Source organism: Parus major, chromosome Z (assembly GCF_001522545.3).
Source record: "Parus major isolate Abel chromosome Z, Parus_major1.1, whole genome shotgun sequence".
In the NCBI taxonomy this organism is placed as follows: Eukaryota; Metazoa; Chordata; class Aves; order Passeriformes; family Paridae; genus Parus; species Parus major.
The window spans coordinates 26796776-26821513 of record NC_031799.1 but is presented as its reverse complement, the minus strand read 5'-3'; the positions used below and the strand labels follow the sequence as shown (position 1 = coordinate 26821513).

General features: G+C 40.6%; 2 protein-coding genes across 4 annotated transcripts in view; one reads left to right on the top strand and one right to left on the bottom strand.

Annotated features, from left to right (window-relative positions):
• Positions 1-1522: 1522 nt before the first annotated feature.
• The window catches only part of CDC37L1 (cell division cycle 37 like 1), a 26130-nt gene continuing 2914 nt past the window's right edge, over positions 1523-24738 (bottom strand). The window contains exons 3-9 of one of the 3 annotated variants that reach the window (XM_033511333.1): positions 15761-15799; positions 9904-10185; positions 6733-6823; positions 4693-4808; positions 4271-4393; positions 3217-3372; positions 1523-2261 (exon numbers count right to left, since the gene is read on the bottom strand). In XM_033511333.1, coding sequence (XP_033367224.1) covers positions 2160-2261; positions 3217-3372; positions 4271-4393; positions 4693-4808; positions 6733-6823; positions 9904-10185; positions 15761-15799 — 909 coding nt within the window. In that variant the 3' untranslated portion in view covers positions 1523-2159. Of the gene's footprint in view, positions 2262-3216; positions 3373-4270; positions 4394-4692; positions 4809-6732; positions 6824-9903; positions 10186-11479; positions 11666-15760; positions 15800-24738 lie in introns of those variants that run through there. The other 2 variants (XM_015615523.3, XM_033511334.1) reach the window with 2 other exon arrangements.
• LOC107198254 (C-type lectin domain family 2 member B-like) overlaps positions 12185-24738 on the top strand; it is a 22641-nt gene continuing 10087 nt past the window's right edge. Inside the window, exons 1-3 of the mRNA XM_019005343.2 lie at positions 12185-12563; positions 12960-13082; positions 15168-15215. The gene's annotated coding sequence lies outside the window, so the exon portion shown is untranslated. The remainder of the gene's footprint in view (positions 12564-12959; positions 13083-15167; positions 15216-24738) is intronic.

The following is a 24738-nucleotide window of genomic DNA, read 5'->3' as shown; positions in this document are numbered from 1 at the left end:
ATTTTTTATCTCCCAGTTTGCATGTGGGACAGAACTGCTCTTTGCTCTTTTATCTTCAGGCTGTTTGCAAAGAAGGCTAGATAGCAGAAGTCGTATGGAAAGCTACTTCTATGAGTGGATCTGCTATTGCATTGGTACTAATACTCTGCTATATTCTGCAGACTTAAGACTTTTCCACATCTTGGCTGTAGGCAAAATAGAAAATTACTGGATTCTATTTCACAGAATCAGAATCATTAAGGTTGGATGAGACTTCCAAAATCATTAAGTTCAACCTCTGATCACCAGCACCCTGACAAATAACTTACAGCACTAGGTGCCATGTCCGGTCATTTCTTAAACATTTACAGGGATGGTGACTCAAACACTTCCATGGACAGTCCATTCCAATGCTTGACAATCCTTTCAGTGAAGAAAGTCCTGATGTCTAAACTGAACCTCCCCTGGCACAGCTTGAGGCCGTTTCCTCTCATCCTGTAACTTCGTAGCTGAGAGAAGAGGCCAAGCCCCACCTGGCTACATCCTCTTTCAGGAGTAGACAGTGATAATGTACACCTGAGCCTCCCCTTCTCCAGCCTAAACAATCCCAGCTCTTCTCACAGGACTTGTGCTCCAGACCCTTCCCCAGCTCCACTGCCCTTCTCTGGACATGCTCCAGCAGCTCCATGTCCTTCTTGGACTGAGAGGCCCAAAACTGAGCAGAGGATTTGAGGTGCAGCCTCCCCAGCAATGAGTACAGGGGACAATCCCTGCCCTGCTCCTGCTGGCCACACTATTGCTGGCACAGGCCAGGATGCCATTGGCCTCCTTGGCCACCTGGGCACTGCTGGCTCCTGTTCAGCTGCTGTCACCAGCACTCCCAGGGCCTTTTCCTCTGGGCAGCTTTCCAGCCACTCTGCCCCAGCCTGTGGCACTGCCTGGGGTTATTTTGCCTGAACTAAAAACTAGAGGTAAGCTATGATCACTGAATTTGTGTAATCAATATGCCTTCCAGACCTTACATACAATCAGAACAATTCAGTAATGAATTGAGAGTGTGTACTGATACCATAAGCTGTCTTTGCTAGTCTACCAATTGCAGGATACATTTTTACAGACAGACCTGCTGTAATAGCAGAAAGTCAGAAAAGCACAGTAGAGTTTTGGAGTGCAAGGTTCTATGGAAGGTCTTATCTAGAAAATGTATTTGGATTTCCAGCTTCTTAAACAACAAGCTTTAAATGGTTTTCCACTTATTGTTTGAATTGACAATGTCAGAAACACACTCTGGTTGAGTAGCATATGAAGTGTATTTCAAACACTGCATGACACCACCCCACCCCCCAACATGTGACCTGTAATACAGCTTTTTGTTTAAACTGAGGTCTTAGCCTAATCCTTGTACAAGTTTCCTTCATAAATTACTTCTACCATAACAAGACATGGTTTTAAAAAAATAATCTGAAGTTAGCTTGATGAACAAGAAGAGAATCAGACTCCCAGAAATCATACAACCCAGCACTCATTTGTAGACAAGTGTTGCTTATGTTATAGGATTAAACCAAGTTATGTTTAATGAAAGTACAATATAACATTTAGATCCCCTTAGTAGAGGTAGAAAGCCAGTGTTTTAATCTAATCCATTCAGATCAGAAATACTGATACCAGATACTGATTTATTGCTATTAGTGATAACCAAATTTGAGAGCTTATACTGTCAGCAAGGTAGCATGAATACAGTTGCGATCTCCAATACTCAGAGTAAAACATATCCACATCTGTAGTAAGACAATAGCAGATTCTACCAAGAATCTGCTGCTTCTTGTAAACATTGTATTTGTGCAGATGTTTAATTTCTAAAGTCATGAAAGGCAAGGTTAGTAGCAGAAAACACATCCAGTTTCACATTCGGCAATAAAAGAACCCTGCTCTTCAAGGACAACTAAAAACCTAGCAGCACATTTCAAACAATATTACAAGTTCTTTCCGTAATTACCCTTCAAAGTCCCTCCCCCTGCCCAAATCAAACAAAAACAACAAAAATCTGACACGAAAAATAAAGTGCAGTACCCAGAAAAATAAGTGTCAAGAAAATAGCCATGTTTGTTTCTTTGGGGAAAAAAAAACAAAACAAAACCAAAGGGGAAATAATAGAGTACTTGGCCTCAGTCTTAAAAGTACTATAATGTGTCCATCATTTTGGATTCTTCTTCATCTCTTTGTATCACAGAGTTGAAACTGCAGACATCTGTGTTTATGGAACCTTGCAGATCTCCTGTGTTCTGCAACAGATGAAAAATTGACAGCTTTATACTCTCTAATTGTATAAATAGACGGAAAAACTGAGTGAGAGAGAAACAAAGAAGACTGTTTGTGGTGTCTATCTTATGATGAGTCAAATTTACAATAGAAAGTAAATCAGGACTGAAAACATCATCAACCAGTACTATGTCACTGTCTCAAGAATTTTTAAAATTTGCTACCATAGCTTGTATTTGGTCTTAGTATTTTTAGCACCTAACTGCATACTTACATAAAACTCAGGTGTTTGATCTACCTCTGAGAGGTACTTTAATCAAATTATTTCAAACAAGTACTTTCAGTTGTGACTTCTTTCTTAATAAATATTTTTTTACAATCTTTCAAGTTGTTTCTTTATTCCAGAATATGGCCATAACTGGAACTACAAAAAACACCTAAGTATGCTCAGTTTCCTTTTATCACAAAGGGAGACTTTCCTTAGGCTTGTCTTCTCTTGCCCAGAGAAGTTGTGAGGTCTCTGGCACTGTTCAAGACCAGGCAGGATAGGGCTGTGAGCAGTCTGTTCTATGAAAGGTGTCCCTGCCATGGCAGGGAGTTTAGAACTAGATGATCTTTAAGGTCTGCTCCAAATCAAACCATTCTGTGATTCTCTGACTTACTTGACTGATCCCATGATTTTACACTACTTGTGGTGATGACTGGGAATACAGCTCTAAGATCTGATCAGTTTGGTCAGGCAGTGTTTATTTTAGGCATGAAAATGTAAAAGCACTGAACAAACATACACTTTTGACCTGATGCTGATAGTGTGTGAATTCCAGCCCATATATGCCTTGTGTATTAATAAGGCTGCATGATACATCCCAAGCACTAGCAATTCAAGAAATAATCTTTATGTCTCATAAAGGTACAGCTTCTCTAAGCAGGACCTAATCCTGCTTTGGTTAAATTAGATTTTAGAAATAATAAACCTACCTGAAAAAAAGATGCCCACTCTCCCACACAACCAGGACTGACATTGAGATCATGGAGTAACATGGTTTGAAAGCCATGTGATTGTGACCAGATTCTCACTCTTGTCTTGAATGCCTCAAGTTCATTTTTAAAGGCCTCAAAGTAGCCTTCTCCTGTCTGCAAAGAGAAAAATGAAATATTTGTTCTTCAGCCAGATTTAATTTTGAATTGTAGATACACAGTGCTGAAAAAAATCCATGCAGCAATGACGTCTTATACCTTTTGGGGAATAACAACTGTGAACAACTCAGGAATAATGTTAGTCAATTTAAAATTACATTTCAGATAGAGTTCTTTTTAAGATAATCTGTAGCATTTATATGCATAAGTAAAGTAACTGATTTATCTGACATGTAAAAGTAAATCTCACTTTTGGCTTTCATTTATTCCAACTCAGAAGGTATCCTTACAACAGGTGCTTGTTGAAGGCCTTTGGTCAAAAGCAAAGCACAGACTAACTCACATTTTAACTCATTTAGGCAATATTAAGATCCATCTGAATCTCGAACAACTGAACACAGCCTACAACAAATCACAGTTTCACTTTCCCCACCTTTTTCCTGCACAGCTCTGGATTGCCCTATTTCAGTCATGAGAAAGGGACACTATCTATACATCTGTCCCAATGTAAAGGGCAGATGAAAAGGAAAAGTTGTGACAATACATAACTACACTTTGAAAATGTGTAATTAGTCAAAAGTCAGACCAGTTAAAGACCAGTCCATGTTTGCTGTTGTTACTTAGCTGTTACTCATCTGTAACACACCTGCTGTCCCCCTGCTGCATCTTGCTTTCTGCCAGCAACAAGCAAAATCCACTAAGCTTTCATTTTCAGAACTGGAATTATAACGAAGTATTCTCTCTAGAAAATAATTTCTAACAAAACACTTTCCCATAAGCCTAAATCAGTCAATGAATTATTTAGCCTCACATGGTTAGGAAGAAACCCTCTCTAAAACACTGGTCTCTTGTACTGTATCAAGGTTTTCTCACATTATTACCCAAGTTGACTTACTTTGGCTTTTTGGAAAAAGAGACGAAAACATCCTCTTGGATCCACATTGCAGCTTCTGGCAATTTCTATAATAAACTGCATTACAACTGCTTGGTGTGCTACTTGCTCCATCAGAGCTCTTTTCTGAAAAAAGAAAAAAAAAGAAAAAAAAAAGTTGAAGTTCTGATTTAAAGAAGTCTCCTGTGATTATATTTCTAAAATTCAGGAGCATTTCCTTTTGCTCCAGTTCCTAAGCAGATGTGAACTGATGCTTACAGAAGCAAGAGGATTCAAAGTTAACTGTGTCTAGACATAAATGTGACAATGCACTATCAATAAAGTAGAGAGGGTTGGAAGAACAGTTAAACTGCTGATGAAGTTGGTCACCTTCCTACTGTGCAAATGGAAAAACGTGTGTTCTAGAGATTTAAACATCTTCATACCTGTTCAGCTTCTAGATGAAAACACCACAACATGAGATACCTAGATGTTTCTTCACATACAAGGTATGGATGATCAGATAAAAACCTTTGACTATCATCCCATCTGCTCAGCATGCCTAATAAGAGAAATATAAATAAGAAAAAGTTAAGATATTTTAAGCAGATAAGATTATTTAATGCAGCAAGGAAGTTACTTGCACTGATACCCAGTATACACAAAAACGTGGCAATTTACTAACCTCAGAAAGACAGCATGCAGCTAAATTTGGGGGTTTTAGTTAAACCATCTAACCAATGCTGAAAGAACATTACTGGAAGGCATAATTAGACTTTGAAGATACTAAAATTAGATTATAACCGTCATGCATTTCTAGTAATGCTGATAATTTATTTTTAATCAGTTCTCATATACTAACAGAGTGCTATAGGTATCTACTACAACACCAAATAGCTTAAAAAATTTATGGACAGATATTTATATTAAGTGATTCTAACAAACACATATCCTCTAAATGTCTGCAAATAAAAACACAAAGAACAGAATCTGTAATCTGTCAAAAATTAAAGTACTTCTAAGACATACTTTGCTAGACTTTTAGAAAAACTCAAATTAATTATACAAGCAGCTTGATCTCAAAAAACAAAGCTACAGCAGTATTGGAAAGTTAATCAAAACTTTGAATTGTGGTATCATAGCACAATCTTCAGGTAACAAGCTGAATTTAAAAATGAGAACTCAATACTCAGAGCACTTCTTAAAATTGTCCTTCAAGTATCTCTGACAGTCATTACTGGCAACAGGTACCAGATGTACAGCTTCGCCCATCTATCAGCATGCAATTATAACTGGGCTAAAGATAATTCAATGGTAACAACCAAAGCTAAACTTAATTCTAGCAAACAGCTTTTATTTCTTTTGACTGTTTTCAAGTTATTCTTTTTAAGTTCCTTATTGCTTTGAAGTCAGAGCAGGATCCAGAAGCAGGACTCATGCAATATAGCCAAGTCCACACTGCCCCTTGGCAGCAGCTAGCATGGAACAAATGACTTCAGGAAGCATTAATATACTGTGGCTTTCTACAATGGACTTATGTATCATAAATTAAAATAGTAACATGGCTTTGAACTCAGGAAATGTAAAATAATCACCTTCTGTAATAAGGTTGCTTCTGTAACAGTCTAATTTGAATTTAGACAAAGAGTAATTTTGCCCAACTCAGCTAGGAAGCCTAAAAGATAGCCTCTTTTTTTATGTGGTGACATGCACAGCAGGGGAGATGTTTTCTAATTCCAATGTCATTACACTGAACAGTTAAGGTATTTGAGAGAACCTGTGCCTATTACTGCTGTTTGCATACTCTGACAGTGTTGTGCCTTGATAATTGAAAGGCTTGCTATGGCTAATAGGGCTCAAAGCCCTTTCTTTAAAATAGCCTTAAGGCCCCCGGAAGGAAAAGAACTTAGTGAAAACAAGTTTGTAAGAACACTGAATGTGGCAATCTAGTCTTATTCTTGATCGTTCCAGAATTCCAAATATGGCTATACTATACTACAGCAAGAAACCAGCCTGAATGACAAGCACTTCAGAGAACCATAAAAATTTCAGATACAAGGTCATCTTTGTGCTCAGTCGGGTTTAGCAATTACAACAGAGCTAAAGTGACACCTAGTGGATAGTATAGTTTACTAGCATACTCTCAGTGTAGGCGTTAAACATATCCATTTAATCAGCAATTACCCTTACAGATTAACAGGCAACAGAAAAACATTTAATAAAACATTTAATTTAATCCCCTTTAAAGAAGGGAGAGCCATGGATGACCCATGCACTTCTATATACATGACTTGTATTTCCAGGAATGTCCCTGCCTTTTCCCACTGGTGTGGAATATCCCTTTAGTCCTGATATAATAGAACTGAACAGTCTGTCATTTAGGTATTTTATTTATTAGCATTCATTTTGTACAAGAAGGAGCAAACCAATACAAATTCTGTAGTAACCACAAGGTGGTTGGAAAGGTGTTGGAAAAACAGACTCACCAAAGTGTCTAATCTTTTGTTCATGTTTTTGCATAAGTGGTTCAGACACAGCTTCATCTTCAATTTCTTTTCTTTTTTGATTAATAAAACTCTGAGGAAGAAAAAGATTGTACTGTCACATAAATTCCACACATACTGTTTAGTGATATAAAGGAGCTATTATTCACAGAATGACTAGGTTGTAAGAGACCTTAAAGATCAGAGTCCAACCCATGCCCTAACATCTCAACTAAACCATGGCATCAACTGCCACATCCAGTCTTTTTTAAACATATCTCTTTCTGTCAGTTGCTGCCTGGATAAAGAGACCCACCCCACCTGCCTACAAACACCTTTCAGGGAGCTGTACAGAGTGGTCAGGTCTCCTCTGAGTCTCCTTTTCTCCAGGTTAAACAACCCCAGCTCCCTCAGCCATTCCTCACAGGGTTTATATTCCCAGCCCCTCACCAGCCTCGTTGTCTCCTCTGGATGTGCTCAAGTGTCTCAATGTCCTTCCTGAACTGAGGGTCCAGAACTGGACACAGCACTCCAGGTGTGGCCTCACCAGTGCCCAGTACAGGGGGAGAATGACCTCCCTGCTTCTGTACAGAGTGGTCAGGTCTCCTCTGAGTCTCCTTTTCTCCAGGTTAAACAACCCCAGCTCCCTCAGCCATTCCTCACAGGGTTTATATTCCCAGCCCCTCACCAGCCTCGTTGTCTCCTCTGGATGTGCTCAAGTGTCTCAATGTCCTTCCTGAACTGAGGGTCCAGAACTGGACACAGCACTCCAGGTGTGGCCTCACCAGTGCCCAGTACAGGGGGAGAATGACCTCCCTGCTCCTGCTGGCCACACCATTCGTTGAAAGACTCAATACCCTCATCCATGTCACCAATAAAAATATTGAACAGGACTGGCCCCAGCACAGACCCCTGAGGGACACCACTGGTCACTGGCCCCCAGCTGGGTGCAGCACCATTCACCACCACTCTCTGGGCCCAGCCATCCAGCCAGTTCCTAACCCAGCACAGAGTGCTCCTGTCCAAGCCATGGGCTGCCAGCTGTTCCAGGAGTGTGCTGTGGGAGACAGTGTCAAAGGCCTTGCTGAAGTTCAGGTACACAACATCCATTATAATTTAATATATTACTACTGAAATGGCTATGTTCTAATTTCAGACTCTTATCATATTTGAGAAGGTTTATTTTTTTTAGAAAGTGCATTACCTAGTAACAGAATTTGAAAATCTCCTTATGGTCTTCTGTATTCAGATAGGAACTCACTGATCTGTTAGTCAGGAGAATTATGTACATTGCAGCCTGGATCAGATCAATCAATGAAATTAGGAGATGTGATAGTGATGCCAAATTGATTTTTGCTTTCATATATTCCTTATGTATATTTGTAGCTCTGTAGCCTATTGTTGTATAACTGTATAGATACTTAGATAGAATTTTATCTACTAAGTTAGCAAGAAAGACAAAACACCTAAAGGCTCAATCCTAATCTTGGTTCTTCAGAGACCAAGGACAACACAACATAAAGAACTAGAGAGGAAGGGGGGGGCTTCAGAATAAAGTCAAACCAAGAGGGGGAATTACCTCAACATCTCTGTTCCTAATTGGGCATTCTTGTAAATTACACAAATTTACAAATTTTATAAAAGTGTAGTTCCTCTATGTCACATGTGTACATTTGGTGCAATTTTCAGCATGTATTTTGGTGTGTTGTGCAGCTGATGGGACCCTTCATAGAAAGCTAATCACATTTATCACCTGTGCCTAGCTTGTGACTTTAGGGCTCAGAAAAAGGCAAGGATAGCTGTTGAAAATAAACTTTGAAATCAAAGATGAGATTCTACTATTAAAAAAGTTCATGATAAATAATTTGTATTACGGTAGACAGCATTAGAGGCACACTAACAGTTTCATGTTCTGGGTTGGATAGGGCATTTAAAAACCACAGAGTTTCAACCCTCCTGCCCAGGCAAGAACATCTTCCACTGGATTAGGCTGTTCCAAGACCTGTCCAGTCTGACCTCTGTTGCTTCTAGGGATGGGGCAACTACAGGTTCCCTGGGCAACCTGTTCCAGTGTCTTGACACTCTAACAATTAAAAAATGTCATCCTTCCATCCAATCTAAACCTACTATCAGTTTAAAGCCACTCCCTCTTGTCCAGTCACTACAGGCTGTGATAAAAAAAATATAAATCTTTCTCTCCATCTTTCTTCTAAGTCCCCTTTAAGCACTGAAAGGTCACATGAAGGTAAATAAGGACTCCCTGGAGCCTTCTCTTCCTCAAGTCAAACAACCCCACCTCTCCCTCACATGTTTGTGAAAACATGTTTGACTTTCTGGGCTGTGAGTGCTCATGGTTGGATCGTGTCCAGCCTCTCACCCACCAGCACCCCCAAGTCCTTCTCAGCAAGGCTGCTCTGATCTGTTCATGCTCAGCCTGTGTTGATACTGGGGATTGCCTTGACCGAGGTGCAGCACCGTGCACTTGGCCTTGTTAAAACACATAAGATCCCCATGGACCCATGTCTCCATCTTGTCCAAGTCCTTCTGGAAGGTTTCCTTCAGGTCTGATAACTACACCACTCATCTTGGAGTCGTCTGCAAACTTGCTGAGAATGCACTCAATGCCTCTGCTTAATTTCAATAAAGATATTAAATAACACTGGTCCCAGTACAAACCCCTGGAGGACACCACTGGCCCCTGATGTCTATTGGGACTCTGAGCCACTGACCACTACCCTTTGCATGCCACTAACCAATCACTTTCTTATCCACCTAACAGTCATCAAACCCATATCTTTCCTGTTTAAGATGTTGTATGAGACCACAACAAAGGCTTTGCACAAGAACAGATAAATGACACCTCTAACTCTTCTCTTGTCCACTGATGCTGTCACCTCATCATAGGTCACTGATGAGGCCGCTGAATTGGTCTGGCAGGACCTGTCCTTGGTGCACTATGCTGGCTGTCCCAAACCACCTCACTGTCCTACACGTGCATTAGCACAGCTTATAGAAGGGTCTATTCCATGATCTTCCCAGGCACAGAGGTGAGGGACATAGAATGTTTTTGTGCTGTACAGGACAAATAAGACACTCAGAAACTAGTAACAAGTGGAATGGACAACAGAGGCTAGCACTTGTTTCCATAATAATGCACAATAATGTAATTCCTACCTTATTGAAAACTTCTTTACTAACAGGATCCGTGTTCCATAGATTCTGTCGTTCCCTCTGGTTTAGTGCTTCCTCTTTTCTTCTCCACTCTTCCTCTCTCCATCTCAACTCAGCAGCTTCTGTCCTTGCTTGAGCAGATTCCTGATCACAGGATTCTGAATTATGCAGTGCTAAATTACCAAATTTTTGCTGGGCTTCTGCTAGGTTCCATGTGCATTCTACAGAGTGCTTCACAAACTCTCTTTCTTTTTGGCAGGCTAATTCAATCCCTTGGCTGTATGTCTGTGAGGAAAATCAGACATGCTATTTATGGAGAGAAAATTATTGGTTTACAGTTTCTATAGAAGCAGACTGGCCTAAATCCCAGGGTAATAATAATGCATCTGGAAGACACCTTAGATATGCAGCATTATAACAGCAGAACTAATGAAGCATGGCAACATACAGCTATGTCTTCTAGAAAGATATTTTCGATTCAAGCCACCTTAACTTCATTAAGTGTATTTGCAAAATCACGGAGCATGTACTGCTGTCAGTAATAGTCTCCAGACTGTAAAAATAACTCTGAAATAGCTGAAATCCCTATCTTAGGGCTGGAATATTAGCAGCAGACAAGCATGAGAATACTCTGAATATACATTTCTGATAAGGAAGTACTGGGTTTGTGACGTTAGATCACAATAGAAAAGTCACTGCATGCATTTCAGTATTATTACCTAAACAGATGACCAACATCTTCTCTTGAACTGACACTAGAAGTGGTATTTAAGTTACAAAGAGGCCAAGGCCCAGCACAAACACGTGCTCCTTTTGGTCAAATCTGTTGAGGATGTCACCACTCATAGCTGAGAGAAAAAAGGGCCATCTTAAGCAACCCTGCTGACATTATTTCCAAGTGTGTGCTCAGGATTCACACTCAGTAATTCAAGAAATTATCCTCTACAGCATATGTCATGCCTTTCCCAACAACGGTGATGAAAAAATGCATCCATATGCATTAGTTCCTTAGCACTAGCCTTCCACAGCCACGTTATGAAATCTGCAGTGCTGATAACCTCTGGCAGGGGCACACGAAGGACAATTTGTAAAACATTATCTGGAGGAAACTTTAACTCAAGTAAACCAAACTTATTGTCCCAACTTTGGGAATTACAGCGTTTTTATTTCCGCAGTAAAAAGAAGAGAATTCCACCGTTGGAATAGTAACGTAATGGCAGCTGCTCGCGGGAATACACAGAATTCCTTACAACGCGTTTAGAAATCGCCGCCTCGCCCCGGCCAACAGAGAAACACACCGCCTACCTATCTGCTCCTTCGGCAGGGGACGCTGGGATAACTCCAACCCAGCTCCTTCCGCATCGCCTGCCCGCGGCGGAGCTGCTACCAGGGCGGGCGGCGCCAGACCCCACCTGTCCCCACCGCCCCTCAGAGTCCCGCCAGCCGCTCCCGCACGGCCCCGTCCCGGCACGGTGACCCCGCTCCCCGCCGCGGGCCGCGCCGCCCGGCACCGACCCACGCCGCGCCCCCGGGCGCCAGACGCGGTGCGAGGGGCCGGGGCAGCGGGGCCGGGGCGTACCTGCACCTCCGGCAGGCGCTGGCGGAAGGCAGCAGCCTGTGCCCGCTCCTCGTCCTCCTCCTCCGGGGCGCCGCCGTCCCGGGAGCGCGGCAGCCACAGCGCCATGCCGGGTGCTGTCCCGGCGGCGCGACTCGTTCGCCGGAACTGGGGCAGCGACACTTCCGCCGATCGGAGCGCGGCCGGCAGCGCCCGCCCCCGGCGCGTCGGGAGGAGCGAGTGCGGGCAGCGCCTCCGGGCAGCTAATGAAGGCAGCGGGGGTGGGCACTGCCGCGGCTCCGCCTCTGCCCCGGCTCCTCCCCTGCCCCTGTCCCTGCCCGTGTCCCTGTCCCTGCCCCTGCCCCTGTCCCTGCCCGTGTCCATTCCCGTGTCCCTGTTCCTGCCCCTGCCCCTGCCCGTGTCCCTGCCCCTGCCCGTGTCCCTGTCCCTGCCCGTGTCCCTGTCCCTGCCCCTGCCCGTGTCCCTTCCCGTGTCCCTGTCCCTGCCCGTGCCCATTCCCGTGTCCCTGCCCCTGCCCCTGTCCCTGTCCCTGCCCCTGCCCGTGTCCCTGCCCATGTCCCTGTCCGTGTCCCTGCCCGTGTCCCTTCCCGTGTCCGTGTCCGTGTCCCTGTCCCTGCCCGTGTCCCTGCCCCTGCCCCTGCCCGTGTCCCTTCCCGTGTCCCTGTGCCTGCCCGTGTCCCTGCCCGTGTCCCTTTCCCTGCCCGTGTCCCTGTCCCTGCCCCTGACCCTGCCCGTGTCCGTGTCCCTTTCCCTGTCCCTGTCCGTGTCCCTGTCCGTGTCCCTGCCCATGTCCGTGTATCTGCCCCTGCTCGCACCACTTCCCCTGACTCTGCCATTCCTGGGGTGCTGTCTAGGCTGTTTTAATAGCTTGCCTCTTCTCTGGGAATAGAAGTTAGCATAAAATAAGGCCATACCTTTGTGATAGCATCCCAGTAGAGATTAAAATGTTGTAGCTTCACTTTTTTACCCACAGATTGACTATTTTGCTCTTTTTCCAAACAGGAGGTGCTGACTGACTCTTTGGGGGGTTGCAGGTGTAAAGACTGCTAGAAAAATATGCCAGGAAAACTTTAGGTTAAATGTGAAGGTAGGGGACCTGTTGCTGTCTGTTGTTTATTTAACAAAGCGATTACTGGTGTGGCCAAAGGGATAATATGACCATGTTGCTCACAACTGTTCTCATCAGATAGAAGAAAAAATTTATGGTATTCCCTCAATCATTTTCTTGTAATCAAATGTTTCTATTTAATGCTAAGGCCTATGAAATTTAGTCCCTGTTACATGGGATGATAAAAGCCAAAAATACAAAATGAGAAAACTCCCAATGATAGCCCTTAACCTGGCACCCTTTTGAGGTTATCAGTAATACAGCCAAGGGCCAGTGAGTACTTTCTGAGACAGGGGTCGGGCACACTTGTACTGATGCACATGCCTAAGACTGGACCAAGGAGTCTCATGTGAAAGTATCCTTTTCTTTCATAAGGTTACATTGGCAGGTGTGTTTTTGGCTGAGGAAACAACGTCTTTCTCAGTTTGTGCATCTTGGATCAACACAAAAAGGCAGAATGAATGCCTTCGTCCTGTTTCTCCTCTCTTATCTCATAAGGTGGGCTTTGAAAAGGTGTCTTTGGTTTGTTGCATGCCTTGGGCTAGAAACTGATCAAGTCTTGTATCAAGTCTTATACAAGATGTAATTCAGGGATAATCTTATTTTCCTTTACAAGTGATAAGTTATTCGTGTTTCACATGTATCTCAATGTAGTAAGATGCATTATTAGGCCCATTCCTCAAACGGACCTTCACATTTCTTTAAGATTTTATGATCTGGAACTTTGATGTAAGTGGTAATGAGAGTTCATCTCCCACATGATCAGTTCTTACCTAATCTCAGTAACAGCTACAGCCTAAATGAGGGTAATTGAAGTTATTCTGATTCAGATATGATTGATCTAGGATCAATATAGCTAATCATAGTATGGCTGTCATATGTTAAGATTTCTGCCTGTATAGAAGACGTATGGTGTTAATGAAGATCTAAATAAATGATAGACCAATGGTATTGGCATCCTTTTACACATCACTCAGACTCCTGGAATTGATGATAAGAGGAGTCTTCAGTGTTTTTGCTGTACCTTACTGTATGTTAATGTATGTTGTGTTTGAAGATTGTTTTTTAAAAAATGGTGTAAGACAGAATGGCTGTGTCTGCTGATGAGCAAGCCTACACTGAAGCCATTGCAAAACAGGAATGCAAGAAGTTTAGACAACGGTATATCTCTTATCTATTTGATCCAAAGTCTTCTTGATTGTTTTTCAAATTGCTCTCAGTACCTGGGTGTTTCTCTAAAATTGTTTACCTCTGGCTCTCAAGAGGCCTTTCTTTGAATACCATGATTGCTTTTCCTTTCCCCCGTGGTTGTCCTTGACACAAGTGGAAAACTACACATGGAAGCTAAAGTACAATTCTCATTAAGACCTTTTCCCCATCTCAAGGCAAATGCAACTCTGAACACATGACTCTACTATGCACATGATCTCTATGCAATAAAACCCCACAGCCATGTTACGGCCAGAAATGGGTAATATAACCCACTTCCACAGAACAGTAGTTTCTCATATGTCTACTTACACTAAGAATAAAGTAATTCACATGAAGTAGGTCTTGTTGGATGAGTTAATCTTTTGTCTTTCCACACATTTGGTTTTTTTGTGCCTGTGACCTTCATTAGTAGGTGTTGATGAACAGTGAAACAGTACATTTTCTTGGAGAAAACATGGCTTAGGTCAGCCATCTTTAAAAAAGACTATTGCTAAAATATTGTCTGAGAATACTGTTGTCATTTGAAGAATGGCATTAAAAAAAAAAGAAGAAAAAAGAGTAGCAAATAGTAATAAAACAAGAGGAATGCAACTGAATGCAGCTTCTCTAAATAGGTGGAATGTCCGACATTAATGCCCAAATAAAATCACTGAGAAAGTTCCCATTTACTTCAAAGGGGATTTCACTCCAAGGTGTGCAAAGGGTATTTGAGTAAGACATAATTCATCGCAGTAATATAGACAAGATCTAAAGGCAGACAAGTGCATTTGGATTTTTTCTTAAATGGCATTTCACAGGTGATATCTTAACTGATCTTGTTTTTTGGAAGATATTCAGACAAGCTTTACATTATAGATAGAAACATAAAGGAAAACTTCCTTACATTTTCTCATTTGCCCATAATGTCTGTGCAAAATTACTGTCCTTTAAGGTGTTTAGAGTTGCAGCTTTTAATCTTTTACTTTGGGATGTGTCCTGTAGGATTGGTCAGGAATTCAAGTGTTTTCCAAACATATGTTTCCTAATTGTATTTGTGGTTCTGCTGGTTTACAGTTCAAAGAATTGCACTTAGGGTACTGTAAATCTGATATTTTTTTGTTACAAAGTACAGGCCGTTCTGAAGTTGATGCTGAAATGAATGAATATGAAATTTCAGGTTTGTTTTTTCCAAAACACTGCATAACTTTTAAAATGTAAATCACATCCTAAAGTACACAGTAATACATAATATTAGCTAAGATAATTGCTCAGTGACAGCTTGGCAAAAAATACAGGAATTATTTTGAATAGGTATTAAAGTGTTCTTGTGAATGCTGGTTTGTTTAATTAGCGTTATAGTGAATTTATTTACTTTGTACTGTTTTCCCAAAGGTGTTTGAAAGTGCCTTAGATCCTGCTGCAGAAAGCAAAATATAGAAAGTAAGTATGATTTTTAAGACATTTGAACAAGTGATAATTAAAATTGAAAAAGTAGGTCCATTTATTCACATAGTGAGCCTGTTTCTCTGAATTCTCTTTCCAGAGTACATGACCTGGTACATGTTGGTCCCTTTTTATGTTGCCCTTATTTGCACCATTTGAATGTCAGCCTTTATAAGCAAGCTCTCCTCAAATCCCCTCAAAATGATTTTTCCATTCTTAGGGCAGGCTGTGTTCTGACACCTAGTGTGACACACTAGGCTAACCTGACACTGTGCTTTTTATTTTTCTATCAGTAATTTTGCATTTTGAAGTCTGTGATGAGTCATGTCACATTTAATGGTTAGGCAGTCTTTTAAAAGCCAAGATCTATTGCTTGTAGGGGGATGGGGGAGAGAAAAAAAAATAAAAATAATGGCCTGTCTGCATTCTGTTTTGCCATTGCTAGTAAACTTTTGACAGTCAGTCATACCTACAGAAGCACGTGTTTTGTTAAAATATTTTCATCCCTTAGTTTTAATTCACTTGAAATTGCTTTGTCTTACCTGAGTTTCAGGTTTTTGTCCTTCTGGAGTAAGCCATTCCTGTAAACCAAAAGAAGGTCAAGCCACTGACTGTCCCATTGTCCTGATGGATTGTAAATCCATCAGGCTTCTATCACAGACTGACTGTCCTGATATTACTTTTATGTGTGTTTCTATTCTAATAATAATGATAATAATATTAGAACAAATACTCAAGGAACCAAAGTAGAAAGTAGCTCTGCATCTCTCTCCTTTCTCATCTATTATTTGCCCACTTTTCTGATCCTTTGCTGTTCTTCCTCCATTCCTTTCTGTAGGGGTAGCTTTTGATTACTGTCCCAGGTGTAAACAGTAAATCTATTCTATTATTCAGCCATTCTACTAAAGTTTGTTTTTCATCTCACACTTAATGTAATAAAGTTTTGATTAATTCATCTTGTGTCTTCAGATAAAAGGCAAGTAAATATTTTTTCTGTATGCTAATTGATTTGATACTGTAAGGGATATTAGTGTTAGTTTTATGTCATGCCCCCTAGATTTCTCTCCTTCGTAAATTTAAGGACCTCCTCCACTGGTATTCCTTTCTATTCTATCATTTCTTGTATATTGTGGGTACACATTTGAGTAGGAAAAGAATTATTTTCTGGTTACACTCATTGCATAATTTGTTAGGATCAGTCATGATGCTTTAGTTTCTTCACCCTAATTTTCTTGTTTCTAATAGCAGTCTAAATTGCTGATTACATTAAACCAGAATACAATAATGTAGAGATTGTCTTGGTAAATAGTCATATTCAGGCTTCATATTGTGTGTTCTTGTAAGATGGGAAAAAGGCAAATGTACACTGGGTGGCAGATGAGTGCTATTGTTGAGGTCCCTGATTATGGAGCATTTATGTATGTTCTAAAACTGCAGGCAATTTGCTAAAATTGGTTATTATTCTGTTACAGCAAATTAAAAATATACTCAATGTTCCCCATGTTAACAAATATTTCTTGTACATTTGGTATTTATTTTTCAAGATATTTTTACTTCAGATGGTCATCTTTCCCTTTCTTTTTTTTTTTGCTCTATGCTTTTAAGAGTTGCTGATGAATTAAAGCATAATTTGTGATATTATTCCTGGTTCAAAAACATCAGTGATACTGGAAAAGGAGAATGCAAAGACTAAATTGAGAGAATCTATTATTATCTCTATATAAAAGACTAAACAAAGCAAAAAAAAAAAAAAAAAGAAGTGATCTGGCTCAGTACAGACTGTGCTTGTTTACTTGTATGATTACTTTCATGCAAGCTTTGTGGGTATCACACTGTCAGGAAACTTGGTGTAGTGTGTAAAGCTTGTTTGTCCCCTTGGCATAGCAGATTTTTCCTGTGTGTCAGGACAGAAAACTGGTCAGTAGTAACTCTAAAAGGGATGAGACTCTTTTAAGTAATGCTAAAGGATTTAATAATCTTATCAGCATATTCTAGAATATCCATTCTTTATTCTGCATACTACTGACATATCCTTCATCCCTCAAATTTAATCTGTTTTCCTTCTTGTTGTTTGGCTCTTCAGAAACATGCAGCTTTGAGATTTGTCTTACTTATTGTACTGTGGGGTATACTATCGTCTTTCAACTTCTTAAGTTTAAAAGATATTGACAAAAACAAAATATAGTGGTTCCCTACAAGAGTAACCAGTACCTACCTATGTCCTTGGTACATCAGAAGGCAGACCTCATATGGCAAAACTGAGTGTTGCCTTCTTTTCATAGTGTTAAAAGCTCACAAAACTTTTTCTTGGTTGTTGTAAAGCTGGGATCCACTAGAAAGTCGGAAAAGCAGTGTGACTAAAAAAGATGAAACTTTGAATATGATCAAACATGGTAGTCTCATTATTAACTTCTTCTGAAAATTGCCAGCCTTGTAGCATGGTTTGCAGGGTTTGTTTTTCCTTTGATTAGAGATGAACACATCTGTACAGACACAGAACCTGTCCAAGTGAAGGCAGCAGCAGCAGCAGCAGCTTTATATTCTGCTGAATATCCATTGTGGCTGTCCTAGTGTCACACCTCAAGAAGGCAAAAGCCCTGCTATAGTTTCTAAGCAAGATACTTGACAGTGTGCCATATAGCTTGCCTCCTGTGCTGGGAGCTCATGAAAGGATTTTCTCTCTCTGGCTGTGCCACCTGTATGGAGCAGGACTGACCTCCTTTACTCAGAACACAGTTAATAGGCTTCTGAAGGAAGAAAAGAACTAAATACAAGTGTGGTGCAGGGATTGACAAGCCTTTGCTATGGTAACCCAGGGTAGTTCATCTTCCTCATCCAAGTACGTACAGTCCCAAGCACATTGTATCGGTCATGGTAACCTGGGGTACCTTACTTCTTCCCATCCACATATGCAGAGTCTCAAGCACATTTTATTTTGTAAAAGTAACCAGGATAGCTTGTTTCCTCCATCATCTGCCCTCACCTTTGCACAGCTGTGATGGCCAGCTGCCAGTCTTGGAATTCAGGCAAAAGCAGTGAGATCTCTGGGGAACGAAACATATTTGTGCATGTATGTAATGCAAGCCAGTTAACCAGTGCAACTTTCATTATCCACCCCTGCAGTGCTATCATTTGACCTCCACTCCCATGCAGTTCCACTGGTCCTCCCACTTCATTAGGGTTGGTGTACTGGTAATGCCATACTTTCATCAAAGCCAAAGTTGTTGAGTTTGGTGCCTTATCCCTGAGACACTGGCATCACCTTTTTGTTTGTAATACATGACACCCCCAGTTTGTAGGACACTGCTTGCATACTGTATGGTTTGTTTGCCATATTACACAATGTTCATTTACTACATGCTGGCTCTCTGGAGGAAATACATTTTGAAAATTATGGTGATTGCCTTTCAACACTATTTTTTGATGACACATCTGCTGAACAAACATTGGAATGTTGTAATTTCATATAAATTTTTTTTATTTTCTTCCTGCAGGAGGCTGATTAGAATATTTAATTATTTTCCCACTGTGAGACAACTCCTAATTGTACTGAAAACACCAAGAAATCAAGTTGATCAAGATTTAGTGATCTGTGTATAAACACATGGCTTATACATATGTTACAAAATATGCACTAGCACAACATCCTCTGTCACAGGTCTGGACATTCTCTACAACCTAAATAGTAGTCTGCCTTCAAGTCTTGTCATTGTGTACATCCCAAACATAGTCCTCTGTGGTGCTTGGAAAGCTAATGGCAGCATCAAACTCCAGGACTGCTCTGCTAAACCAAATCTTTCGAAACCAGTGCAAGCATAAATGGTTTCCCAACCTCTTATTGGCTTTATTTCCTGTTCAGAAAACAAAGTAATCAGCTGCAGCAAAGTAAGAGCTCTGGGGATATAGTGAATTTTCTGGAGAAGTAGTTATTCTTTTAGTCAAACAGGCATAAAAACCCTGACGTTGTGTTCTTTCCTATATACAAATACAGGACCAAATGTTTTGGGCTTGCTGTATTTCTGTGGTTTTGTCTGCTGTGCCTCTCAGGAATGCAAATTGAAATATTCCCTGACAACAGAGGAGGACAGTATGCTAAGAAGTAGCTGCTGTCTTAAACATTTCCAATATCAAATAATTCTAAATCCTGCAGAATGTGTGCCATTTCTGTACCACACTTCCTAGGCCCACTAGTGTTCCAACCACCTGCTTCTGAAAGCATCATTTTGAGTGAGACGAGCAGCATTCTGTCAAGAACATTCACACATTCGTTCACATTTGTAAATTTATGAAGTTTTCATTGCACAGCAGTGACAATTCCATGTAACAACCCTCACAGCTATTTTTAATGGGCGTCTCTTTCTTCTTTCAGTAGGGGATGACTGTGCATTTTATAAAGGGAGTTCTGTTCCCAGAATGCAAGCTAACTCCTGCCTGTTGTGTTATGAATAGAGAATTAGTGATGACAATTTCTCCTGATTTCCCAGTAAGTTGCCTGAAACTAGAGCTTATCATACTGAAGAAGGAAGGAATTCAACTACTTAGTGGCAATTTTGTGTGGGCTGGAGCTTGACTATCTCTTTGCTCCTCTTGAGCAGAGGGGGATGCTCCTGCACACTTTTGAATATAGAAGTGCCGAGAGAATGTACCAAGTACAGGCTATCCTAAAAATTAAATTTGTTTGTCTCAGACTGTAGGCTGGTACAAGATCTAATAACAAAACCTTATGTTTGGCTATATACCTTCATCCACAGATGGTGTGAAAGGCCCAGTCACTTAAAAGATTTTCAAGATTCTTTGTACCAGTGGCCTTTGGGGATGCCAGATTTCTGTCCATTTTCTTTATCTCATGTACACGCCTTGTTTTTTTCACTTTGCCTATTCTCAGTCTTCTCTTGAAGGTCTTTTATTTTTGTATTTTTCTAAAGCCTCCCACTGCCTATTCTTTCTAGGGCTTATTGTTTCCAGAAGGAACAATGTCAGCCTTGAACGATTTTCATCTCTCTCACTTCATTATGGATTAGATTATGCAAAAGAGGCAATGAAACTGACTTTAGTTTTATTAATATGAGTCTATTTCAGCATACAACAGCTTTGAACAGGGAGGGTCATCTTTCCTGTGGACTCAGTTTTGCACTGATTCATTCAGAAGGTTCTTGTACTTACTCTACAAACTAGTAATGGCATTATTTCACATGACAAACCAGGTATTATGTATAAATTGCAAGTATAGAAATACTAGACTTAAAAAAAATAAGCTTTTAGAAAGTTCTGCCTAGTACAGGAATACTTTCCATACATTTGTAATAGAAATTTAGAAATATATGCTCAGGTTAACTAAACATGACATTGTACAAGTCTTTAACTTGGTCCTTAAGAACCTGATGAAGACAGAGAATGTGGTGCCATATTGGTGAAGGAACAGGTGATTTGGGGGTAACCTCAGACTAGCTCAGATCCAGAGGAAACAATGGCAGCATTACCTCATTTCCATGGCTGGATCTGGGCCAGCCAGATGCTACACTCAAATTATCAATATGTCATCATCATATTTCCTTCCAGTTGTACCTTATTTCTTTCCTTCTTTATCACTAGTGCTTGTATTTTATCCTCTTTGCATAAGGGTAGGGCCAAATGTAGTTTGAAAGTACTATACCATGAGTTCTCTATCAGTCTTGTAGAAGAAAGAGAGAAACTGCTAGAAATGCACAGTTCAAAGTCTAGGATAAGTGAACAGATGATGTTGTTGTTGTCAGGCATCATTAGTGTCTTTGCAGTATTTTTCATGGCAATACCTGCCTTGAAAGGCAAATTTGAATTTCTTTTTCACAGCACTTTAGAAAGTGTCCTTTGGGTTAGCCTGATCCACCACTGTACAAAAGGAGCTTCTAATTACACAATAAAGAACTGTGTGTCTGTTTTGTAGATCAAGGTTTTCTTCCTGCTTTTCTTCACAATACGGGCTTTATGAAGAAGTGTCAAAGTCAGTACCAAGTGTCTGGGTCAGTGCCTCAAACATACGTTTGGGACATGCTGGCCTTGTGCATCATGTTCCCCTTCTGGTACAGTTTATACCAATTAAGAGAGCAGACTAAAATCAGAGCACTGCTTTTCACAGGAAAACTCCTTTGCCACTAGCAGCTGAATTTGCTGCAAGGCTTCTTTAGCTAAAGTGCCTCCTTTAGCCACTTCTGCTTCTGCACTTTCAATGGAGGACTTGAAGTGTTCTGATTATAAGAGTGATGTACATGCAGTGATTAACTGTTGTTATCAAGGGATTAGCACCAAAAATAGAGTTTTGCACAAAGACAACTATTAGAGAGCTTCCATTTCATTACAGAAGGAAAAATTAGGTAAGCATTTATGGTAAGGATTCAGATCTGGTTACAGTTTTTACAATCTTTTACTGGTTTGAGTCTACTTTTACTATTGCATTTGTATCTAGGTATCTTAGACAAATTTCTGGTGGAAATCAGGTTAGTGAGTTAGGAATATTCAGGAAAGGAAAATATATTCCTGAATATCAAATTCAAAAGACACATTTAGATACAATAAAAATATTTTTCTTTTTAACCTTCTTCTTTTGTACATAAACCATTCTGTATGTTTCAATATTTAGTAAAGATTTAATTGGCAGGCTTTTTCATATTTTTGAGCTAGGCCTTCTTCTTCCTTCTGAAATCTCTGGGGCTGTTTGCACGTACTGACAGGCCAAGTAGGCAGAGGCACCTTTTGGTATGGTAGTGTTTGTCAGTCCCCCTGGTTCTACTTAGAACAATAAAATTATTTTTTTAATCATTGAAGTTAGTGGAAAGTATTTCTGGGGTTTCATCTGTAAGCTTTTGAGTTTATCCAGTCAGGTGTTCCATCTGAAAGTTTTAAAGCACTAAAAATTACTAGGACAGTGTTTTTGAGATATATATATATATATATATATATACATCTATATATATGTATCTATATATATATATCTATATATATATATATATATATATNTATATATATATATATATATATGGAGAGAGAGGAACATCTCTCAGGTGACCAGTATTTCCAATCTGAAATGACAGCTATCTAGAGTAACTTGGAGTAACTTGGCTTGGTCCTGGTCTTGTATTCCACCCTATATTTAAGAGTCATATGTATTCTAAGTGCTACCACAATATGTTAAGCTGTTATGAGTTACATTCTTTAAATTCAGCCATGGAGAATTACGAAATCATTCAGCTTGAGATGGACCCCTTGAGGCCACCAGGTCCAAACTCCCCTTAACTTAGGTCCAGTTAGACTAAGCTGCTTGAGGCCTTATGTGGTTGAGTTTGGAATATATCCAAGGACAGGGAATTCATAGCCTGGGCTGATTACCACCATGGTAAAAAATAATTTCCCTCCATCTAATTAAAAGTTACACCATTTATTCTTGTCCTTCCACTAAGGGAAAAAAGCCTAGCTTAATCTTCCCTGTATCCTCACATAAGATAGTCATAGACAACCACCCAATCTCAGAATAACAGAATTGTTTCTATTGGAAAACATTTCATGAAACCATCTAATCCAACCCCCTTGCTCACATGGGGTCAGCTAGAACTTGTTGCTCAGGATCGTGCCCAATTGCTCATCGAATGTCTCAATCTTCCTGGGCAATGTATTTGACCAGCCTCACAGTAGAATAGTGTTATCTTGTGTTCAGATGGAATTAAATGTTTTTCAGTTTGTGCCCATTGCCTCTTCTCCCTGAGCACCACTGGAAAGAGCCTGGCATTGTAGTCTTCATTCCAGCCAATCAGGTATTTAAACATGTGGGTAAGACATCCCCAAACCTCTCTTCTCCAGGGTGAGCAGTCTCAGCTCTCTCAGGTTTTCCTGGAAGATGCTCCAGTCCCCTAGTCATCTTTGTGGTACTTCACTGGATTTGTCTAGTAAGTCCTTCTTGTTCTTGAATTGGGGAACTGCTAGCTGGAGACAGTGCTCCATGCATGGCTTTAGTGATGAGTAGAGAGAAAAGCCCACCTCCTTCCATATGCTTTCAATTCCCTTCCTCATGTGGTCTATGAGACTGTTGGCTGCATTTGCCATCAGCTTGCATGACTGTCTCATGGTCAGCTTGTTGTTCACCCAGACCTTCAAATCCTTCTCTGCAGGGCTGTTCTTCAGTCAGGCAGGTCACAGCATGTAACAATGCTTTGTGTTATTCCTCTCCAGATGCAGACCTCTGCATTCATCCTTGTTGATCTTTAAGAGATTTCTCTCAGACACCCTTTTTCTGTCTGTCCAAGACCCTCTGAATCTTACCGTATCTCTGATCTACAATCATCTTATAGACCAGCTAGTTCCTCTAGTTGTGTACTACTTACTGAAGATGTACTCATGGTCATTGGTGAAGTTGTTTAACAGAGCTGTTCCCGACATTGACCCTTGGATAAGCCACAAATGACTTGCCTCTAAACCAATGATCACAACACTCTGGGCCTGGCAGGTAGGCTGTTTTAATCCACCTCATTGTATGCTTATTTAACCTGTATTTTTCTGTGAGGCTGTTAGGGGAGCCAGTGTCACAAATCTTACTGAAGTTGAAGTAAACAACTTCCACTGTTCTCCCATCAACCACCAAAACAGTTACATCATCCACGTGGTGGAAAGTTATCAGGTTAGTTAAGCATGGCTTCCTCTTCATAAATCCTTGTTGACTATTCCTGACTATCATGTTGTGCCTCACCTGTTTAGAAAAATGGCTTCCAGGATCAGCTGTTCCTTTATTTTCCCAGTGATTGTGGTGAAGCTGGTCTGCCTTGATCTTTCACACTGCCATTTTTGAAGATAGGAGTAACATTTTTTTCCCTCCAGTCTTCAGGAATCTTTCCCAGTTGCCATGACATTTCAAAGACAATAAAGAGAGGACTTGCAGTGTATCATGCAGCTTCCTCAGCACTTGTGGTTCCAACCTCTTATGCTCCATGAGTTTATGTATGTATGGTTTGTTTAAGCTCTCTTTAATCTGTTTTTCCTTCCATGGAGGGCTAGGCATGTTCCAAACCTTCCCTCTGTTTTCTGGAGCTTGGGATTCCTCAAGGACATATTTACTAGAAAACATGGAGGCAAAGAAGGTATTGAGTATCTCAGACTTTCCCATATGCTTTGTTATTGGCACCTCTACCCCATTCAGGAAGAGTTTACATTTTCCCTAGCTGTCATTTTATTCCTTTTGCTGTTTCCTACAACTACACATAGAATCCTCTCTTGTTCTCCTTCATGTGCAGAAATGTTGCTAGATTCAACTCCAGGCTGGCCCTGGCTTTCCTGGTGCTATCACAAAAGCTTTGTACTCCTCCTGCATAATCTGCCCCAGCTTTTGCTCCTATGTGTTTCCTTTTGAGTTCAGTTAGGAGCAACACACTCATTCCAGTCTCTAGCGGCCTTTCATTTCCTGCTTGTTGTGATGGAGATTTTGATCTTGTAGGAGGTGATTCTTGAATATCAACCAAATCCTCTCCTCTCCTCTCCTCTCCTCTCCTCTCCTCTCCTC